General features: G+C 50.0%; 1 protein-coding gene across 11 annotated transcripts in view; it reads right to left on the bottom strand.

Annotated features, from left to right (window-relative positions):
* Positions 1-19,624, bottom strand: part of NUMA1 (nuclear mitotic apparatus protein 1) — an 832,005-nt gene that overhangs the window by 324,656 nt on the left and 487,725 nt on the right. For all 11 annotated transcript variants that reach the window (XM_078658631.1, XM_078658637.1, XM_078658630.1 and 8 more), the window contains exon 14: positions 13,660-18,027. In XM_078658631.1, coding sequence (XP_078514757.1) covers positions 13,660-18,027 — 4,368 coding nt within the window. The remainder of the gene's footprint in view (positions 1-13,659; positions 18,028-19,624) is intronic.

Below are 19,624 nucleotides of genomic sequence, written 5' to 3'. Positions count from 1 at the left end.
AGGGGAATGCCCAGCTTCGCAGCGCCCCTCAAGAGGACATCCTGGAACGCCACCAGGTCATCAATTGGGGACACCCTCGTATCCGGTGATCCCGACAGGGTAGGAGAACGATCCCTGGAGCCAGAGGATCCCGTGCGGGAGCGAGACTCGCGCCTCCTATGGCGGCGTCTCGACCGCGAGGACGATCTGTGCCGCGACCTGTCCCGTCTCCCCGAGCGAGAGCGAGAGCGAGACCTGCCAGTCCGTGGCCTCCCCACCGGTTTCCGTGGCGGAGTCTTCCTCGGAGCCTCCTTGGGCGCAGGTTTCGGGGTCCCCTTAGGAGGTACAGGCAAAAACGGCAGCGAAGTGGACCTCGGAGGAGGAACCTCCGGCTGCGGTGCCGGCCCACGCGGAGGAACCGGTGGAGGCGGGTCGTCCGCTGGAAGTGGAGGCAGCGTCGGCGGGTCCTCTCGAGGCAGAGGAGGAGGAGGAGGAGTGACCGCCTTCGGACCAGGTGCATGCGTCGACCGAGGCCGAGAAGGAGTGTACACCGCAGAGTACACCGTGCCCTGTGATCCTTTAGGCGAAGAGGGCTGAGAGCCCGCCCCTTCAGCCGGAGACCGCTCCCTCTTACGTCCCCCGCTGGAAGCAGTGTGACTCCTGGGACTAGAATCCCTCTTGCGACGCTTCGGAGAGCCTGACCGACTCCTAGACGTCGACCTCCGTCTGCTCGACGTCGAGCGTCGCTTTTCCGGCGTCAAAGGGCGTTTCCTTGACTCCGGCGTCGAACGCCGCCTCCGCGACGTCGACCTCTCCTTCCTCGGCGTCGAACGCCGATCCCTCGACGTCAAGCGCCGATCCCTCGGCGTCGACCTCTTTCTTCTCGACGTCGACCTCTTTCTTCTCGACGTCGACCTCTCTCTCCTCGACGTCGCACGTCTCCTCGACGCCGAACGGTCCTTCCTCGACGATGAGCGTCGCCGACGTCGTCTGGATGTTCTCGACGTCGAGGATCCCCTCGACGTCGACCGGCGGTGTCGCCTCGACGGCGAGCGCCGATGTCTACGACGTCGGTAAGAAGCCCTCGACGTCGACGCCGAAGACGACGTCGACGGCGGCTTCGTCCGCGGTGGCTTCGACGTCGAGTCGTCCCGATGTCTCGTCCCGGAGCCCCGGGGAGAAGGGGAGCACACCGCCGTCATCCCTCTCGACGTCGTCGTCGAGGCTATCGACGTCGACGGAGACCGGGATCGCTTGCTGGGCTTCCTGCCTCTGGGGAGCCCCCCAGAGGCCTCAGCAGAGGCAGAGGGAACCTTCCCTGACTGCCCAGACCCACCTGCAGCCTGCAGGCGCCTCTCCTCAAGGCCAGACAGCCTGATCTTCGCCCTTTCCTTCAGAGTGCGAGTTGTAAACTGCTGGCAGATGACACACTCCTCAGGGACATGATCTTCAGGGAGGCAGACGATGCAGACATCATGGGGATCACCTCTGGCCTTCTTCCTCTCACATGCTGGACACTTCACAAAGAGTCCAGGCATTTTAGAGCCCTAAAACACCTGAAGCAGCACACAGAAGAGAAGAGAAAGCCAAGAAAGTAAACTGCAACACTTTTAGTATACAAAAGTGCCAAAACATGCAATAACCCCTTGAAACAAGGGAGAGCTCAATGCCAGGGTCCTGTAAGCAGGAGCCGGAAAAAAGAACTGAAGTCAGTGGGACCTGCTATGCATTCTGGGATACTGGGAGAAGGTTCTAGAAGGTTTCCTTAAAGGCACAGTATCCTGTTTAAGCCACATAATGGCAGCCTATGGGGCTTGTCTGTCCAGGCCTTCCTCTCTATCATTTCTGAGGGGTTTTTGCAGTAAAAGCAAGGGAAATCTGGACAGGCTTTGCTGTTTGTGGATTTTTGGTGGAATTTCTAGTTGAAGTACTGGACAGTGTAGCCTGTGGATATAGGCTGCATTATTTGTCTTTAAATTTTCTCTTAAGTGTCTTTGCAGTTCTGCAATTTTTTGACAACTTAAGAGATTATTTTTGATTGCCGGGGTCCACGCACATGGGCGGGACTATTCACTAGATTATGACTATACACAGAGATCCCCTACTACAGAAGTGGACATGACAAAGCTTAAACGTTGACAAAGCTTGCATCACCTATATAATTCAAGCTTAGGCCAAATAGCATATAAACAGAATAAGGAATTATGACACTGTATTCCTTCGCTTATCACGAAAGTGCCTTAAGAGCACATCAGCCTGAGCCCCACAGAGGTGGGCACAATCAAATGGCATGTCGACTAAAGTAGAGTGTACAGCCTCCGAAATAACCTGAAGCTGCCAACCAAGCAAGACGCCATAGCACGACTGCAGATGCAGTGGCTCGACCTACCGAATATGTAGTGTCCATGCCACCCCTAATTGAAAGCTTAGCTGCATATGGACCGTCTCTTATCAAGCCAGCCACCTCAGAATGGAGGTTATCAAGAAGATACAGCAACATATCCTGCAAAGAATCACACAAAGCATGTGAAAAACGCCCCTGCACACAAGATGTGCAGGCGGATCTCAAGACAGAGCTGGCAAAAACATGTGTTTGCCACATGCATCTTGACTCCTTGAACTCTTAGTCACGCGAGTCATAGGCGCAGAATCCACATCATGAGAAGATGTAGCTAGAATCACCAGGCTACGAGTGGAAGGATGTCTATGGAGGGAAACTGGATCTCCAAGTGCAGGCAGTTGTCTGCGAGAGATATTCCGATCCACCGAGACCGCCGACTCAAGCTTGGCCGAAGTTCTAATAAGATATCAAACAGGGCCTCATTGTACGGGAGAACAGACTCTGCCCCCAACTGCCCTTAGTAAAGGACATCAATGAGAGCTGCACCATAGGTAGCGGCAAGTCCAAAACTGTAGCCACTCTCCTCAGCATACCTTTGAAGGAGGAACTCGCCTGAATAGGGGGGTGGGGGGGGGAAGTAACCCTGGGGGGGGGGGGGGGGGGGAGTAACCCTGTGGCCGGGAAGTCTCCGAAGATTGCAACGTACGTGCTGCCAGCAACTTCATACGACGCTCTTGAAGCAGCTTCAGCTTTTGGCAGGAGCCGCAATCACTGGCGGTGTGGTGTTAGCCCAAACACCACATACAAATCGTATGCGGGTCTGAACCGACATCTGCCAACTGCAAGATTCACAAGGCTTAAAGCCGGAGGACATGGAGAAAAAAAAAGAGTATACTGTTCCAAACGACAACAAACTGTCGAAGTAGGGCAAAAAAAGGCCTGAGGAACTGCTTGCAGTACAGAAAAAAGAAACTGACGTCCACGCGCGGAGGGGATTTATATGGCTCCACTGATGTCCTAACCAGAGTCGACGTCTTCATGGAGTCTTTAAGGTGGTGCGCAGAGGTACTGCTTAAAAAGGAGTAGTTTCTGTCCTGTAACTCCAGTTCTGTAGTAGGGGTATCTCTGTTATAGTCATAATCTAGTGAATAGTCCCGCCCATGTGCGCGGACCCCGGAGCAATCAAAAATAATCTCTTAAGTTGTCAAAACATGCAGAACTGCACAAACACTTAAGAGAAAATTTAAAGACAGATAATGCAGCCTATATCCACAGGCTACACTGTCCAGTACTTCGACTAGAAATTCCACCAAAAATCCACAAACAGCACAGCCTGTCCAGGGTTTTCTTACAAAGAAAAACTTGCCTGTAACCGCAAAACCCTCTGGAATGATAGAGAGGAAGAAGTGGACACACAAGCCCCATAGGCTGCCATTATGTGGCTCAAAACAGGATACTGTGCCTTTAAGAGAACGTTCCAGAAGCCTCACAGTATCCCAGAATGCACTGCAGGTCCCCTCCACCTTCAGTTCTTTTTGAAGGCGTAACACGCCAGACCTGTAGTATCTCTTACATGAATATCTCTCTCCACCGGGGAGGAGGGCGGGCGCTTATGACTATAACAGAGATACCCCTACTACAGAACTGGAGTTACAGGACAGAAACTACTCCTTCTTTAGTAGGGGATCTCTGTGTATAGTCATAATCTAGTGAATAGAATGGCAAGCCCATCCCCACACCAAAGCGGCGGTGGAGAAACGAGAAACAACACCACTACAGTGCGAACAGATTTTGCAGCGAAGCCTGCCCAACCCGAGCATCTGCCCTGGCCCCAGAGTCCAGACAGTAATGCTTAACAAAGGTATGGACCGACTTCCAAGTGGCTGCCTTGCAGATTTCTGCAACAGGAACACTACGGAGCAAAGCAGTCGTGGCAGCTTTGCCCCCCGTGGAATGAGCCTTAGGTTTACCCCCTAAGGTCATATCAGCCTTTTGGTAACACAATTGTATACAGGACACAATCCACCTCGAGATGGACTGTTTAGAGTTAGCAAGACCGGTCCTGACTGATCCATAAATGAGAAACAATTGGTCTGACCTACAAATATCGTCGGTTTTATCCAGAGAAAAATTTCAACACCCTCGTAACATCCAGGGAATGCAGAGACCTTTCCGCTGGAGATGAAGGATTCTGAAAAATCGTAGGCAAAGTTATAGTCTGGTTAACATGGAAGTCAGATATAACTTTTGGAAGAACTTCAGGGCGAGTACGCATAACAACTGTAGCAGCATGAAATACAGTATAAGGTTCTTGGCAACACAACTCCTGAATTTCCCTCACCCTGCGGGCCGATGTAATGGCCACGAGGAACTCCGCCTTCCAGGACAGGTGCTGCAATGAAGCCTTATGAATAGGTTCAAAAAGCTCCTTCATCAATCTGGATAGCACCACGTTCAATTCCCATGAAGGCGAAGGAAGCCTGACAGGAGGGAACACTTTCTTCGAGCCTTCCAAAAACCCTTTGATCACAGGAATCCGAAAGAAGGAAGTCTGTGAAGGCCATTTCCTGTAGGCAGTCAGCGCAGCAAGATGAACCTTAATGGAATGGACATTAAGGCCAGACTGCGCCAGGTGTAGAAGATACGGAAGGAGGACATCTTCCTCACACGTCGTTACGTCATAGTCCTTGAACTTGCACCAGATGCAAAACCTCTACCACTTGTAAGCATAAGAAGACCTAGTGGAAGTTCGCCTAGCCTCCTTCAGTATGTCCATACAAACTTCTGGTAGATTCAAATGGCCATATTGCACTAACGCAGGAGCCATGCCGCCAAACTCAAAGATGAGAGGTCAGGGTGCAACATCTGCCTCCCGAACTTCGTGAGAAGGTCTGGCCTGCACAACAGCGTATGCGAGGGAGGAGAGCCAGGGGAAGTAGGTCCGGAACCACCACTGCCTGAGCCATTCCAGGCCAATCAGGATCATCCGCGCCCTGCACTGGGACAGCTTGATGAGTACCGCCGGAATCAGGGGAATGGGTGGAAAAGCGTACAGAAAGCTGTTCGACCAGTTAATCCATAACGCATACCCCAGCGTCCCCTGTTGGTAGTACCTGGAAGCGAAGTCTCAGCATTTGCTGCTTTCGGCGGTGAACAGATCTACGTCTGGAGTCCCCCACCTTGCGAAGACTTCTCCTAGTACTTCGTTGTTAATGACCCATTCATGGTTTTCCTGAATCAAGCTGCTCAGGTAGTCTGCCTGAACAGTCTGCACACCTAGCAGATGGGTAGCCGTGATCGTCAGTCCTCTGGCTAGAAGCCAGCGCCAGATCGCCTGCGCCTACTGCGACAGAGTGCGCGATCTCGAAACCCCCTACTTGTTGAGGCAAGACATCGTGGTCGTATTGTCCGTCTGTACAAGCAGAGAGTTGGTCTGGAAGGACGTAACAAACGCCTACAGTGCCAAGTGAACAGCTCTGAGTTCCAGGAAATTGGCGTGATACGTGGATTCCATCGGGGACCACGTTCCTTGTATCTGTCAGTCTCTGGAATGCCCCCCCCCCCCCCCAGCCGTGGAGAGACACATCCATCACGATAGCCTGTGCGGGAATGTCCTTGTGAAAGGGAACCCCTCTGAGGAGATTCTCCGCCGAACACCACCACTTCAGAGACAGAAGAGCATGCAGAGACAGTCCTAACTTGTCGTCCCAAGATCCATTCCTCTGATCCTCCACGCACTCCTGCAAAGGTCTCATGGGCAGCCGTGCGTGAGGAAGATACAAGAGGCCATTGACCCCAGTAGAGCAGACACCGTCCCCACCGTTGTAGATGGAGGGGTCATAAGAGCCTGAGCCTTCCGAAGGAGCGATAATCTCCTCACCTCCGAAGGAGACACGCTTGCTGACAGCGTATTGACGGAGGCTCCCAAGTACTGTATGCACTGGACCGGAATCGGGACAGCCTTGGACATGTTGATGTGCAACCCCAGCTTGTTCAAAAGAACGCACGTCTTCTGGAAGTGTGCTTGAGCTTCCGAGAAAGAGGCCTCGATCAACCAATCGTCCAGGTACGGGTAGACAAACACCTCGTTTATCCTCAGGTGTGCAGCTACCACTGCCACGCTCTTTGAGAATGTTCTGGGCGCAGACGTCAGCCCGACTGGCAGTACTGTGAACTGATAGAGTGGTGCCGACTTGGAATCGCAGGAACTTCCTGTGTATGTGTGCAAAGGGCACATGGAAGCACTCATCCTGTAGATCTATGGCAGAGCCAATCTCCCTGTTGCAGCTGAGGAAAAACCTGATGCAACGATAGCATGCGAAATTCCTCTCTGCGAATTTACTCGTTTGCTTGTCGCAAATCCAGAATGGGCCTGAACTCGTTCTTGTCCTTCTTGCGAACCAGAAAGAACCGGGAGTACCGACCTCTTCCCCTTCGAGACAGAGGTACGTCTCCTATCGCCCTTTTCCTTAACAGGATAACGGCCTCGGCCTGGAGCTCGCGCAGCTGAAACCGCGAGCTCACCGGAGGGATTGCTGGAGAAGGGCTGATGAACCGAAGACTGACTCAGACCCGGCAGACCTTAATCCGCCGAGGAGCATCAAGCTCTCCCGCGTATGCGCACAATATACTTGTGAAGCATTAAAGGCGGCCCGGGACCACAGACAAATCCTGGGAGGAAAAACGCCGCTAGAAAGGGAAGAAGGCCTCAAGCCGTTCTCCACGCCCCAAACCTACAGCCTTTCAAAAGTCTCCAAGTCAGACTTATGCGGGCCACTCACTACCCTCATGGCAACCCAATTGTTGCCCAAAGAACGGGAGAGTAGATGCACACTGCTGAGCCGTAGGCTGCAGATACGTCCGACAAATACAAGTATGGCAACGTAGGACAAACCCACAATACCTGGGGGTCGGCAGGAGAGAAAACTCTGCCCCGACACCGATGTTTAGACCTGAAACTATCAGGTCCATAGACTATCTCTTGTAAGGCTTCCCTCCTGTCTCTCGGCAGGGGAACCACAAATCAGTGAAGAAAACACCCCCACACAGGGATCTTACCACAACGCCCCAGCAATAGCGGGCCACCGCATGACGTCTACATGCCGCCACCCCTGCGACCAAGTCAGGAGTACGTTCGAAGCCAGAACCTCCTGGCAGGTGGTAGCGGACCAAAGCTAAGCACCGCCAACCAGTTAAGAGTCGGAGAGAGACTCCTCGTACTTCATGGAAGACGAATCCCTGGCAACAAGGCACGGGGAATCGCAGACTGAGGAGCCAAAGGCCCCATGGGTGGTGGATGGGAAAGGGAACCAAGTGAAATCCGAAACATCCCTGGTGGTCACATCAGTGGTGGCAGAGCAGGAGGCGACCTAGCCGATGAGTAGGTATGCGAAAACTCAAACCTAAGCAAAAGGACCAACGTCCCTCTCTTACATGTGGTGAGTAGCCACAAACTCCCCATCAGAAGTGTTACTCGACACTGATCAACTGCTCGGCGTCGTGGGTGGACGGTGCCGGGAACACAAAGTCCCCTCCTACGCAGAGGGGGCTCACAACGGAGCGAGGCCTGGAACAAGACCCAGGCCGCAAGCGCCGGCAAGTATACTGCGGCTGTAACCCATGACGTCGACCTCACTACGACGCCACCATCACTAAGACAGTGACTGTCTGTACGACACCAACACTCCGAGGTCAAAATGTCACTACGGTGTAAAACACAGACACCGAGCCATCCATAAAGGCGATGTATGTACCCAAAGGAAGATAGCGGAGCACAAGCGACCAACGCCCCAAAAGGAGCACCACGTCTCCACGACGTCGAGCACCACGTCTCCACGACGTCGAGCACCACGTCTCCACGACGTCGAGCACCACGTCTCCACGACGTCGAGCACCACGTCTCCACGACGTCGAGCACCACGTCTCCACGACGTCGAGGCAGCTCCACAACGTCGGGGCAGCTCCACAACGTCGAGGCAGCTCCACAACGTCGAGGCCGACCGGAACCGCGTCATAGCTCAGACGTGCCCTTACCGGGGAGAACCCCAGAGGTTACAGCATGGGACTCGGTAGAGGATCCCCCCTCTCCTTACCCAGAGTCTGAAGATGCCTTCAAACTCCTCTGTTCTAAACCTGGGAGCCGAAGCTTCCCAGAAAAGAAGTTACAGAGAAGACAGGTGTCAAAAGACACAGGCAAACACAGAATACAAACCTGTGAGCTTCAGCTTTGGCCTTTAGTACAGCTGCAGGCAAAGCACTTGTCAGACTAGAAGTAGTATAAGACAAGAATACTGCAGAAATTCTGCCCAAAAAACACAGCAGAATGTAGATAAAGGCCAAAGACGTCGAGTGAAGCTGTAAAAATCCAAATGTATCAAAAAAAAATAAAGAAAAAGCTCAAAAAAGAAGAGCTAATGCTCCAGGGTCCTGCTAGCAGGAGCCGGAAAAAAGAACTGAAGGTGGAGGGGACCTGCAGTGCATTCTGGGATACTGTGAGGCTTCTGGAAAGTTCTCTTAAAGGCACAGTATCCTGTTTTGAGCCACATAATGGCAGCCTATGGGGCTTGTCTGTCCACTTCTTCCTCTCTATCATTCCAGAGGGTTTTGCTGTTACAGGCAAGGTTTTCTTTGTAAGAAAACCCTGGACAGGCTGTGCTGTTTGTGGATTTTTGGTGGAATTTCTAGTCGAAGTACTGGACAGTGTAGCCTGTGGATATAGGCTGCATTATCTGTCTGTAAATTCTCTCTTAAGTGTCTGTGCAGTTCTGCATATTTTGACAATTTAAGAGATTATTTTTGATTGCTCCGGGGTCTGCGCACATGGCGGGACTATTCACTAGATTATGACTATACACAGAGATCCCCTACTACAGAATGTCCAGATCCAGTCTGACGCCTGGGGAGAATTCATCTGTCCAACAACCTTGACTCCCTGGTGGAAGTTAACAATGGCAAGGTGGAGGAAGCCTGGAAGTTAAAAGCTGCATGAACAACTAGGCCCTGAGCTCTAAGGTGAAGGGGCAGGCAGAGTGGATCATCCGGTGCAGGACCGTGTTGAAGAGCAATGGCCTGATCAACAGGGTCACCAGAGGAGGGCCTCGCCCATGTGCCAAGCATGATGTCAAACAAAGATGCCCCAAGGGGCAGCAAAGGCTCCACTTCAATAGGCTCCATGTGGAGAAGATCCAGTAAAGGATCAGATGGCAGGGAAACAACAGGCGGCTGAAATTGAAGAATAGATGCCGCCCTGTGAATAGCCCGTGCGTAGGCAGCACTAGCCTAAGTTGCCATCCGGGGAGGCGACAATAAACAGTCAGTAGGAGACTGTTGGAGACTAACCCGTTCACCAGACAGCAAAAGTGGAGGAGATGGAGGCTGATCCAAAGGCCACGCAATACTTGGTACCTGCACTATGGACTGAAACTACCTCAGATCTGGGGAGTCCAGAGGAACGTCAACCTCTTGCAAAAGAGGAGGAGTAGGCGCCGGCGTCGATCGATGCAGTGTGGGAGTCGCATCGACATCCGAGGATGGAGGAACACCAATCTCATGCAAAAGTGGAGGCGTGGACGTCGGCACCGGAGTCGACCGTGGCAGAGTCTGAGTCGACTCGATGTCGACAAACTCCAGAAGGGACTCTGCCTGGGCGCTGTCCGACGTCGATCCCACCACAATCCGCGGGGAGGAAAGACATCAACAGGGTGTGGAGCCTGGCGCCGCCTCAGATGTCCGCGCAGGAAGCCGCGCAGGGCTATGCAGTGACTGAAGTGCGACTGGGAGGGCCATCTTGGCCGTGGTCTGTCTACGTCATATTGACTGCGGAACCGGAGTCTATGCACACAGCCGGCGCTGCGGAAGAATCCGCCAGCGAGAACCCGACATGAGTGCCTCCCACCTCTGAAGGACCCGAAGGAGCACCAGGGAGAGGGGGTGACTTAAAGTAGGAGTGGAGTGCTGTGGAATAAGCCTCCATTTGGCCGCGATGCTCCAACTCCCAGAAAAGGGAGGGTACAGAAGAGACGACTGCCGAACGCCCGTGCCTGACAGGGAGCGAAATGAACGGGCGCCACTATCACGCGTATGGGAAGAAGACCTCCGCGACTGGCACTTGTGCGTACCCACCTCTGAACGATGTCCGCGGGACGACCTCGAGAACGGGTCCAATCCCGAGAGGAGCGCCACAAAGGTGCAGTACCGGACAGCCGTGCGGCCAGCAGTTTCATACGACGCTCCCTCAAGGATTTCGGTTTCATTTGTTGACAGGTGTTGAACTCTTTGGAGTCGAGGTGCACTCCTAGGCACCATGTTGGAAATGGGATCCCCGGCTGGCCAGAGCTTTCGCCAAAGTCAGTCAGAGACCACCACCCCCAAGTCAGGGCAAGGGAGTTACACGCCAAGATAACCCCTACTCACCCTCTAGGTAACGTGGCGCGAGCAGCAAGGCTAAACTTGGAGGCGATGTAGGCTAAGTATTTGCGCACGCACCCCAGCAACAACAACCAAAGGCCCACCACAAAGGAAACTCCACACAAGGTTATATAAAAATAGCCTTTGTATTACACCAAAACACATTAGATAAAACACACACTTTACAATGTGCCAGAGGCACGGGCAGAATTTACAGGGGATATTTACAAGAGAGGGCCACCTGGACCACTGTCAGGAATCAGAAGTAACACTTTCAGAAATAGCACTTAGAATGTAAAATTACTTTAGCACAAAATATAAAAATAGAGCACACAACCAGTAACTACTGGTAACAGGACCTCACTAGCACCACCTGTACTAGGGAGAAAACAACCACCTATGTATCACAATACCTGTAGGGGTGTAAGAACATAACACATGATGCAATGCATAACATTCATTCAGAGGTGTAAGCAAAATGAACAATTGCGCCAAACTCACGTAAGTCACCACCTGTGACTGTCCCTAGGCCAACTGGCCTTGTTGGGGCTAGGACGCCCTGTGTCCAAAGTCCAGGGGAGGCTGCGCAGGCAGCACAGCACACAAGCCTAAACGTAGCAACTTGTCCACTAAGTGCTGGACAGTTGTAAATAACAGTTAGGCAAACGTTGGAGCCTCGTGGGCTCAAGAACAAAGGTGGACAAGGAGCCTCTCAGGGGCTCGCAAAGCAAAATGTGCCAATTAGAGCTCCAGCGCTCTTAAAATAATCAACAATGCCCCAGAGCCTCTCTCAGGGCTATAAATCACGATGGGGGCTGGTGGAGCCTCTCTCAGGCTCGTAAATCAAATGGGCACTCGAGCCTCGCGGGCTCTAAATGAACAAAGGGGCCCCGGGAGCCTTGCAGGCTCGCCAACACAAATGGGGGCGTTGGAGTCCCTCACGGGGGACTCAGGATCAATAGGAATGCCCCACGGAGCCTTGGGCTCGAAGAAATGCCCCCAGGAGCCTCGGGGCTCCCCAAAGAAATGCAGCAGCATTGGAGCGGCCCTCTGCCAATCGGGGCCGCTCGACGAACAAAGGACCCTGTCCCCGCACTCACCGGTATCTCGCTGGTGCTGCGGGGGCAGGAACACTGCCGGCTCTCCTCCTCTGCAGCGCGGGGCTCCTCTTCCTCGGAGCCTCGCTGGCGGCGCCTCTCTCCTCGCTGCCTGGTTGCGGGTCTTCCGGTCGGCCTCTCAGGGGCCGCGCTGCGATTGGCCGGTCGGCCAGAACACTTCCGGGTCGTCGCGGGCAGCGCGGCGGCCCGTTCCAGGTAGGCAGGCGGGCTCCCAGTACCCGAGGAGTGGGCTCCCTCGAGGTATTTACAAATCCAAGTACGGGGCAATGCCGGGTGGCACCGGCGCTCAAATTAAAAGTCAAGCGAGGTGGCACTCGCTAATGCCGCAAATCGGCAAAATCAGGCGGGCAGATGCCGGGTAGGCACCGGCTGCATACAGCGCGCTCCCAAGCGCTTAGGGGCCACAGAAAGCGCGCCTAGCGCTAAAAATAGAAGCAAAGCGCTATTGAGCGCTGGGGCACCAGGAAAGCGCGCCTAGCGCTATAAATCAAATAAGAGCGCCTCCAGGCACTCTTAAGCCAAAAGCAAAAGCTCCAGCAGGGACTGGAGGCAGGCAGAGGGGCAGGGCAGGGCCAGAGCCAGCACACTGGGTCTCCAGGCAGGGAGACAGTCCAAGTGGCAGTCCTCCTGGCCCCAGCAGCAGCAACAGCCCCCTCTGGCAAGGATCCACAAGTAGAACAACCTCTGTGGGGACACAGCCCCATTTTTATACAGCATTTCCCTTTGTCTGAGGGTGCAGAGTGGGGGCGGAACCAGTCGCAGCTGGTTCTTGAGTACTCTGTTTACCTCAACCACCCTCTCTATTCACTGGCAGGGCCTGGGTCATTAGACACCACAGGGGGGCGGAGCCAGCATTGTGTGGGGAAAACCCAGCCCATCCAGGACACAGGTACACTCCTCCCACACATTACTCATGCAAATCTCCCACTCACCACCGGGCAGACCCATCCAGACTTCCTGGAGCCTGGCATGCCAGCCAGCTCCAGCCAATCACACGCCAGCACCCTCACAGCACACGTACAGCCATGTCTAGAAATGGCGCTTCCCTACTAGACACATACATGCTGCATACACCATCTCGCAGCATTCACTCTCACGAGTTCACACATACCAGACTCAAGCCTGTACACCCCACGCATCAGGAACTACCAGGGACACATACATTCCCCATGCATTCCTATGGGCGGGCAGGCCTAGCTCAGCACATGCACTCAGAGTGCGCACGCACTTTCCACTGGGACACAGTGAAAGTGCGCAGAATGCCAAAAATCACCATTGCCAGGTCACCATTTCAAGCAAAAAGTCTAGGGGTGAACCTGCCCTAAGGGCCCAAGTCCAACACACCACATACAGATGCTGTGCGGGTCTGTGACAGACATCTGGCGCTCACAGGTCTCACACGCCTTAAAGTCCGAAGGCAGTGCACACTGTTCCGCGACGCCGAAGGAATCGAGAAGGCTTGTAAAACAGGCCAAGGAACCGCTGGTTTTCCAGGATCCGTGTTGGGACACGGAAAAGAAGAAAACGGACGTTGGCGCGCCAGTAGGGGCATATATGGCTACTCGGATGTAATGTTCGCGGACGACGTCAAGAAGGTGCGGCGGCGCCTCCGGCACGCACAAATGCGGCTGTGCAAAGTTTTCCAGATCCAGTCTGACGCCTGGGTTAAGTTAAGGAATCTGCGGCTAGATGCCTCTATCAGATGATGTTCTTATTTATGCTCAATTAAGATATAACACTAACTAGTGCACACAACAACAGCATTTTCTTTATACCGTACAGACTAATTACCAAAGTATTGAAAAAAGCACTTACTTGAGAAAGCAGTTTTTGACGCTCGTCCTGGAACTTCTGCCTTTCGTCCAGTACTTTCTTTTTAGCATCATTATATTTAAGGGTCATCCCTTCCAAATTTTTGGTGGTCTGTTTGGAACTCTCTTTGATATCATCAACAAGCTTTTGATATTCTAATTTGAGTTTGGATTGGAGGTTTTCCAGCTCCTGAGCATGCTGCACCTTAATGTTATTTAGGTCAGTGTCAAGAAGCTTTTTGTCTTGGCTGATTTCCTCAAGGAGCTCTTTGTTCTTTTCAAAGAGTTGGTGGTTAGATTTTTCAAGTTTGCACACTTGTAATTGGATGCTGGCATTCTCATCTTTCAGGGTCTTCACCAGGAGCTCCTGCTGAGAGAATCTATCGTTTAAACTATGGTATTCAGCAATCTCTAAAGAAGCTTTTTTAAACTCAAACTGCAAACACTCCAACTCTTTCTGCTGATCTTCCATGACTTTCCTTTGTGTTGCAGAGAGTTCCACCTCTTTTTCCAGATGAAGGTTTTTCTCAGTTAATGCTTCAATCAAGTGTTGGGTACTGGAAAGTTCCTGCTGTAGAGAAGACATCTGCTCTTCCTTCAGTTCAGTCTTCTGCTTCCAAACGTTCCTTTCATGATCAAGCTCTACTTTCAGGCCTTCCTGAGCAGCAAGGTCCCTTTTCAACCCCTCAACAACACACATCTGCTCTGCTTGCTTTTTGAAGTCCGACAGATCTTTTTTTGAATTCTCAGATGCAGAAGCTGCTATTTTCAATTCAAGCTTGCACACACGCTCTTCCAATTCTCGATTTTTGTCAGATTTCTCATCAATAAGAAGTTTTAGCTGGGCACGTTCCTCCTCCACCTCAGAAATCCTCAAGTGATAGTTTGCTAGCTCATGCTCTAAAGCAGATATGGATTTATTTTTCGCATCAGCTTCCTGAAGGCACACAGCAATTTGGGCCTTCCAGTCATCTGAAGCCTTCTGCAACTCCTGCGTTTGAGACTGCATAGACGACAACTCTTCTCTTTTAGAAATAGCTACTTCTTTGCTGCTCTCCAGATCCTTCGTTTTATCTGAAATCTCTGCCTTCAGAATTTTTATGGTGCTCTCTAGCTCGCTTTGTGCTACTCTAGAGGCTTCAAAAAGTCCTTCCAGCACGGAAATCTTTTCTTTCTGACTTACAACTTGAGTTTCTAGGGCATGCAGGTGATCTTGTTGGCGTTCTGCTGTTAATGTTTTTTCTGTAGCAACCTGGTTAGCCTGGGATGCATCGCTTTGCAGAGTTGTTATAACATCTTGCTGCTCTCTGCATTTAGACTCTAGCTCATTCACTTTAGAATGTAAAGCAGCAATATCACTGAGATTTGTTTGTTGCAAGTTTTGGATAGTTTCCATTTCGTGTGCTTTTTCACGAATACTCTGTTCTAAGAGTTCAATTTTCTTTTCCCTATCAGCTATGGACACCTGTAAGCTGTTTATTTCTGTAGAACTTTTTGAAGCAGCTTCTCTATAATTCTGGATCTCATTTTCCTGTTTGTACACTTGTTGTTGCAAAGCTTTCATGGCAGCCACCTCTTCTTGGAGAACGTTCACAGTCTCATGCTGAACACTCAACTCTTCATGTTTGGTAGTAATATCCTCTGCAATTTTGCTCAGCTGTCCTTCCTTCTCACTAATAAGCTGAAATGAATGAGACAATTTGCTTTGCAAAGTGGCGAGCTCAGTTGTTTGCTCTTCTATCAATTGTTCCAGCTGGGTCACTAAAGCTACTTTGGAAGTCTTCTCTGTTGCAAGATCAGCCATGATATTCTCTTTATCCTCAGCAAGCTGCTTTATTGCCTTATCCCTGCAGATCAAATCAGTTTCCAAGGCATGCAGGCGATTTTGCTGCTGTTCTGCCTCAGATGTTTTTTCTGAAGCAACCTGGTTAGTCTGGGCAACATTGGTTTGCAGACTAGCTATAACATCTTTCTGCTCTCTACATTTAGACTCCAGCTCATTCACCTTAGAATGCAATGCAGTGATATCACTTAGCTTTTCTTGTTGTAAGTTTTGGAGACAGTCTATTTCTTGTGATTTTTCACAAATGTTCAATTTTAACAATTCAATTTCTTTTTCTTTATCAGTTACTGTAACCTTAAGGCTATTCACCTCTGTGGTGCTTAAATCAACAGCTTTTCTATAATTTTCTATCTCACTTTCTTGTTTGGATAGTTCATCTTTCAACACTTTCATGGCAACAACTTCCTTTTGGAGAAAGTTCATAGTCTCTTGCATAATCCTAAATTCCTCATTTTTGGTGGCGGTCTCATCTGTAATTTTTTTAAGTTGTCCTTCTTTCTCATTCACTAGCTGGACAGAGCGAGACAATTCACTCTGCAAAGTGGATAGCTCCATTTTCAGTTCTCTGATCGATTGGTCCAGCTGTGCCACTACAGCAACCTTAGAGGCCTTCTCAGTATCTAGAGTTGCCATCAAGTTACCTTTCTCCTCTGTTAGCTGCTTTATCTCCTGATGCCAGTGGGCCACTTCATTTTCATGTTTTTGCTGAATTTCTTTCATTCTAACCTCTAACTGCTGAAGCTCACAGGACAGCTTCTCTGCCACCAATTCCTTTTCCTTAACCATCAACACATTAGAGTCAAGAGCAATCATTCTTTCAGTTCTTTCCACGTCAAGTTGCTTGAGACTTATTTCCAGCTCTGTTTTCTTAAGCTTGTGATCAGAAAGCTCCTTTGAGGCGTTGTCAAGGTTCTCTGTCATTTTCTGTAACTCCTTCTCCAACTGCGAAACCTGTTCTACTCTAGCTACCTGAACCACTTCCAGCTTCTCTTGCAAGGACTGGACAAGTTCACGGAGTCTACCTTCTTCAGACACCCTCTCTTGCAGGAGAACATTAGCTTTAGAAAGGTCAGACTGAAGTAACATCAGCTTATCATGCTGCTCAGCACTCATCTGCTTTGAGTGAACCTCCAGCTCTGCTAGTTTAGCCCTCTCCGCACAAAGTTCATGAGACACTTTCTCATGTTCATCTTTTAACATTTTTACGTGATCATCCATTTGAGAGACACTCTTGGCTTCTCCTTGCCGAACTTCTTCGCATTGCTTACGCCAGGAACTTACCTCATTAATTAGCTTTTCACATTCAGCTTCTTTATCCGTAATAATGGCAGACATTTTAGAAATTTCAAGCTGCAGTTTTACGTTTTTATCTTTGTGACTTTCTTCTAGCTGCTTAAGCTGAGCTTTCATCCTTTCGAGTTTCCTTTTTTCTTCAATCAGGTCTTCTTGAGCTCTATCTCTTTGGCAAGCCAACATCAAAATCTGACTATCTAGCTCCGATAGCTTTTTGCCTCGTTCTTCAAGACTGTCTGCATATGTCCGCCTCTCAGTCTGCAATTGATCCTGCAAATGTTTGATATTTTCTTCCGTGGCAAGTAGTTGACTTTTAAGCTGGACGTTTTCTTCACTCAACAACTCATTATGGGTTAATTTATTTTTATATTCTTTCAGCAGACTCTCCTGCTCAATGAGCTGTGATTTTAACGACTCAATGGAATCAAAATGAACTTTACACTGAGCTTCATGTTCAGCATCCAAATTTTGGCATTTACCAATCAGATCAAGAATAGTATTGTCCAGCTCTTGTACCTTTTGGGACAATTCAGCTTTTTCTCTCTTGAGCTCATCTGCCTCAGCTTTGCAGGTTCTACTATGATCTTCCAGATTTTGGATTTGTTGAGCCAACACATCAAATTCAGTTTCCTTTATGTTCTTGTATTCATTAAACTCTAACTTGACTGAATCTCGTTCACCAAGAACCCTTTCGTGCTCCACAGTCAACCTTGCCACCTGACAGGTCTCATTTTCTACCTTCTGGCTGCAAATCACAAGTTTGTCCTCTGTATGCTTCAGTGTTTCACTAAGGCTGTCAACTTGTAGGCTCAGTGTTTGGATACTCACGTTGGCAGTCTCCTCTTGCTTCTGATAATCTATCACTAACTGCCCCTTCAGTCTCCTTTCTTCTTCCACCTGATGGAGCAGGCCCTCTACCTCTTGATCCTTCTGTAACAGGCAGGCATTTAACCTTGACATTTCAAAATCAAGGTGATTTATCTGAGTAGTCAAACGCTCCTCTTGAGCCTGAGCATCATACTCCAGCTTTTCCTTCTGGACAGTCAATTCAGAAAATGAAGTCTGCAGTTTTGCAATGAGGTCAGCAAGCTCACCTTTTTCTTTATCAAATTTTGTCTTTTCGGAAAAAAGTTCTGCCTGCAGTAAAGCTTTCTCTTGCTCTAGGAGACTGATTTTATCCTGGAGCTCCTTCACCTTCACAGTTAATCCCACCACTTCTTGTTTCAATGCTTCAAGCTGGAGAGGGCATTAAAAGAATGTAGTTACTAAGTTTAAAAAAAACAAACAATTGCAGACACTTAAATACAAATGTATTGTGCCAAAGGACACTTTGATACTTAAACAGCAGTAAAACACCAACATGTTACACTCTGACTGGCTCTGTAGACAATTAATATCCAGTTAATTGACATCAAGTAGAAATAGTGAAAAAAAAACTATCCTTCAACACAACCTGAACTTTAGCTTTTTTTTTTATTATAGATTGAAACTAAACCTCTGCCTAATGCGGTTAATTACATTTCTATAGTTCATACTGTTCTAGGCAGAAAGAATTTATGTATGGCTTCCAGCAAGCAATAAACGAACAAGTTACTTAACTTTGGTAACGATATATCAGTAAGAAACATTAGAAGTGATAGATTCCTTACCTTAAAATTACCCCAAGGCGTCAGACTGGATCCGGAAAATCTGTCAGCAGTACCCCTGCGCATCGGCAGGGGGCGTTGAGCAGCTCCGCGTCTGTCGTTGGTGTCGTGGTCACCGAGATGACGTCGCGGCAGCTACTTAGACGCCGCCCTCGCCGCGCAGACGTCAGTTCTGTACATGACTTGCCACGACAGAAAATACAGAGCCATGCAAGATACTGACCACTGGTGCCTTGAAACAAGGGTCCTGAAAAGGATGACCTTAACTCTATAAATCAGGTCGCAGAACGGGGAGGATGGGTGGGGCAGTAAGTAATCTATCACTACTAATGTTTCTTACAGATATATAGTTACCGAAGGTTAGTAACTTGTTCATCTGAAAGAAACAGTAATAGATTCCTTACCTTAGAATAGATACCCCAACAATACAAACCCCGGTAGTGGGGCTGCGAACCAAGACCACACCAGGAAGTCTGGGATAACAGAACGGCCAAAGAAGCTGTCTCTCCAGACTTGGCTGTTCAGGCAGTAGTACTTCGTAAAAGTGTGCAGCGAGGCCCACGTAGCTGCCTGACCGATGTCTTGCAGGGGGACACCACGTCCCAATACTGTAGTGGCTGCAGTCGCCCTGGTGGAATGGGCACGCAGCCACAACGGAGCTTCCATTATAGCCAGAGAATAACAGGCTTTAATACACAAGACGGCCCATCTGGAGATAGTTTGCTTGTGTACGGCCCATCTTTTTTGGCGCCAATGTAGCCAAACAGCTGGTCATCCACCCGTGTTGTGTGCGGTTCAAGTAAAACGAGCGCGCACATTTTGGGTCCAGACGGAGGAGCCTCTCTTCCTCTCTAGAAGGATGTGGAGGCGGAAATAAGGAGGGCAAAGTGATAGTCTGTGATGTGAAAGGCAGTGACAACCTTTGGCAGAAAGGATGGACATTTCCTGAGCACAACCTTGTCCAGATGGACAGATAGAAAAGGAGGCTTAAAAGAAAGAGCATGGAGCTCACTCACTCTCCTGACAGAGGTGATGGCAACCAGGAAAGCAGTCTCCAAGGTCAGCAGACAAAGAGGACAGTTAAGCAGAGGCTCAAAGGGAGCGCACATTAGATACATAAGAACTCGATTCAAGTCCCAATATGTCATTACGAAAGGAATAGGAGGGAAAAGATGAGTAATGCCTTT

Source organism: Lissotriton helveticus, chromosome 8, assembly GCF_964261635.1.
Source record: "Lissotriton helveticus chromosome 8, aLisHel1.1, whole genome shotgun sequence".
Lineage (NCBI taxonomy): Eukaryota > Metazoa > Chordata > Amphibia > Caudata > Salamandridae > Lissotriton > Lissotriton helveticus.
This window is presented reverse-complemented; position numbering and strand designations above follow the sequence as displayed.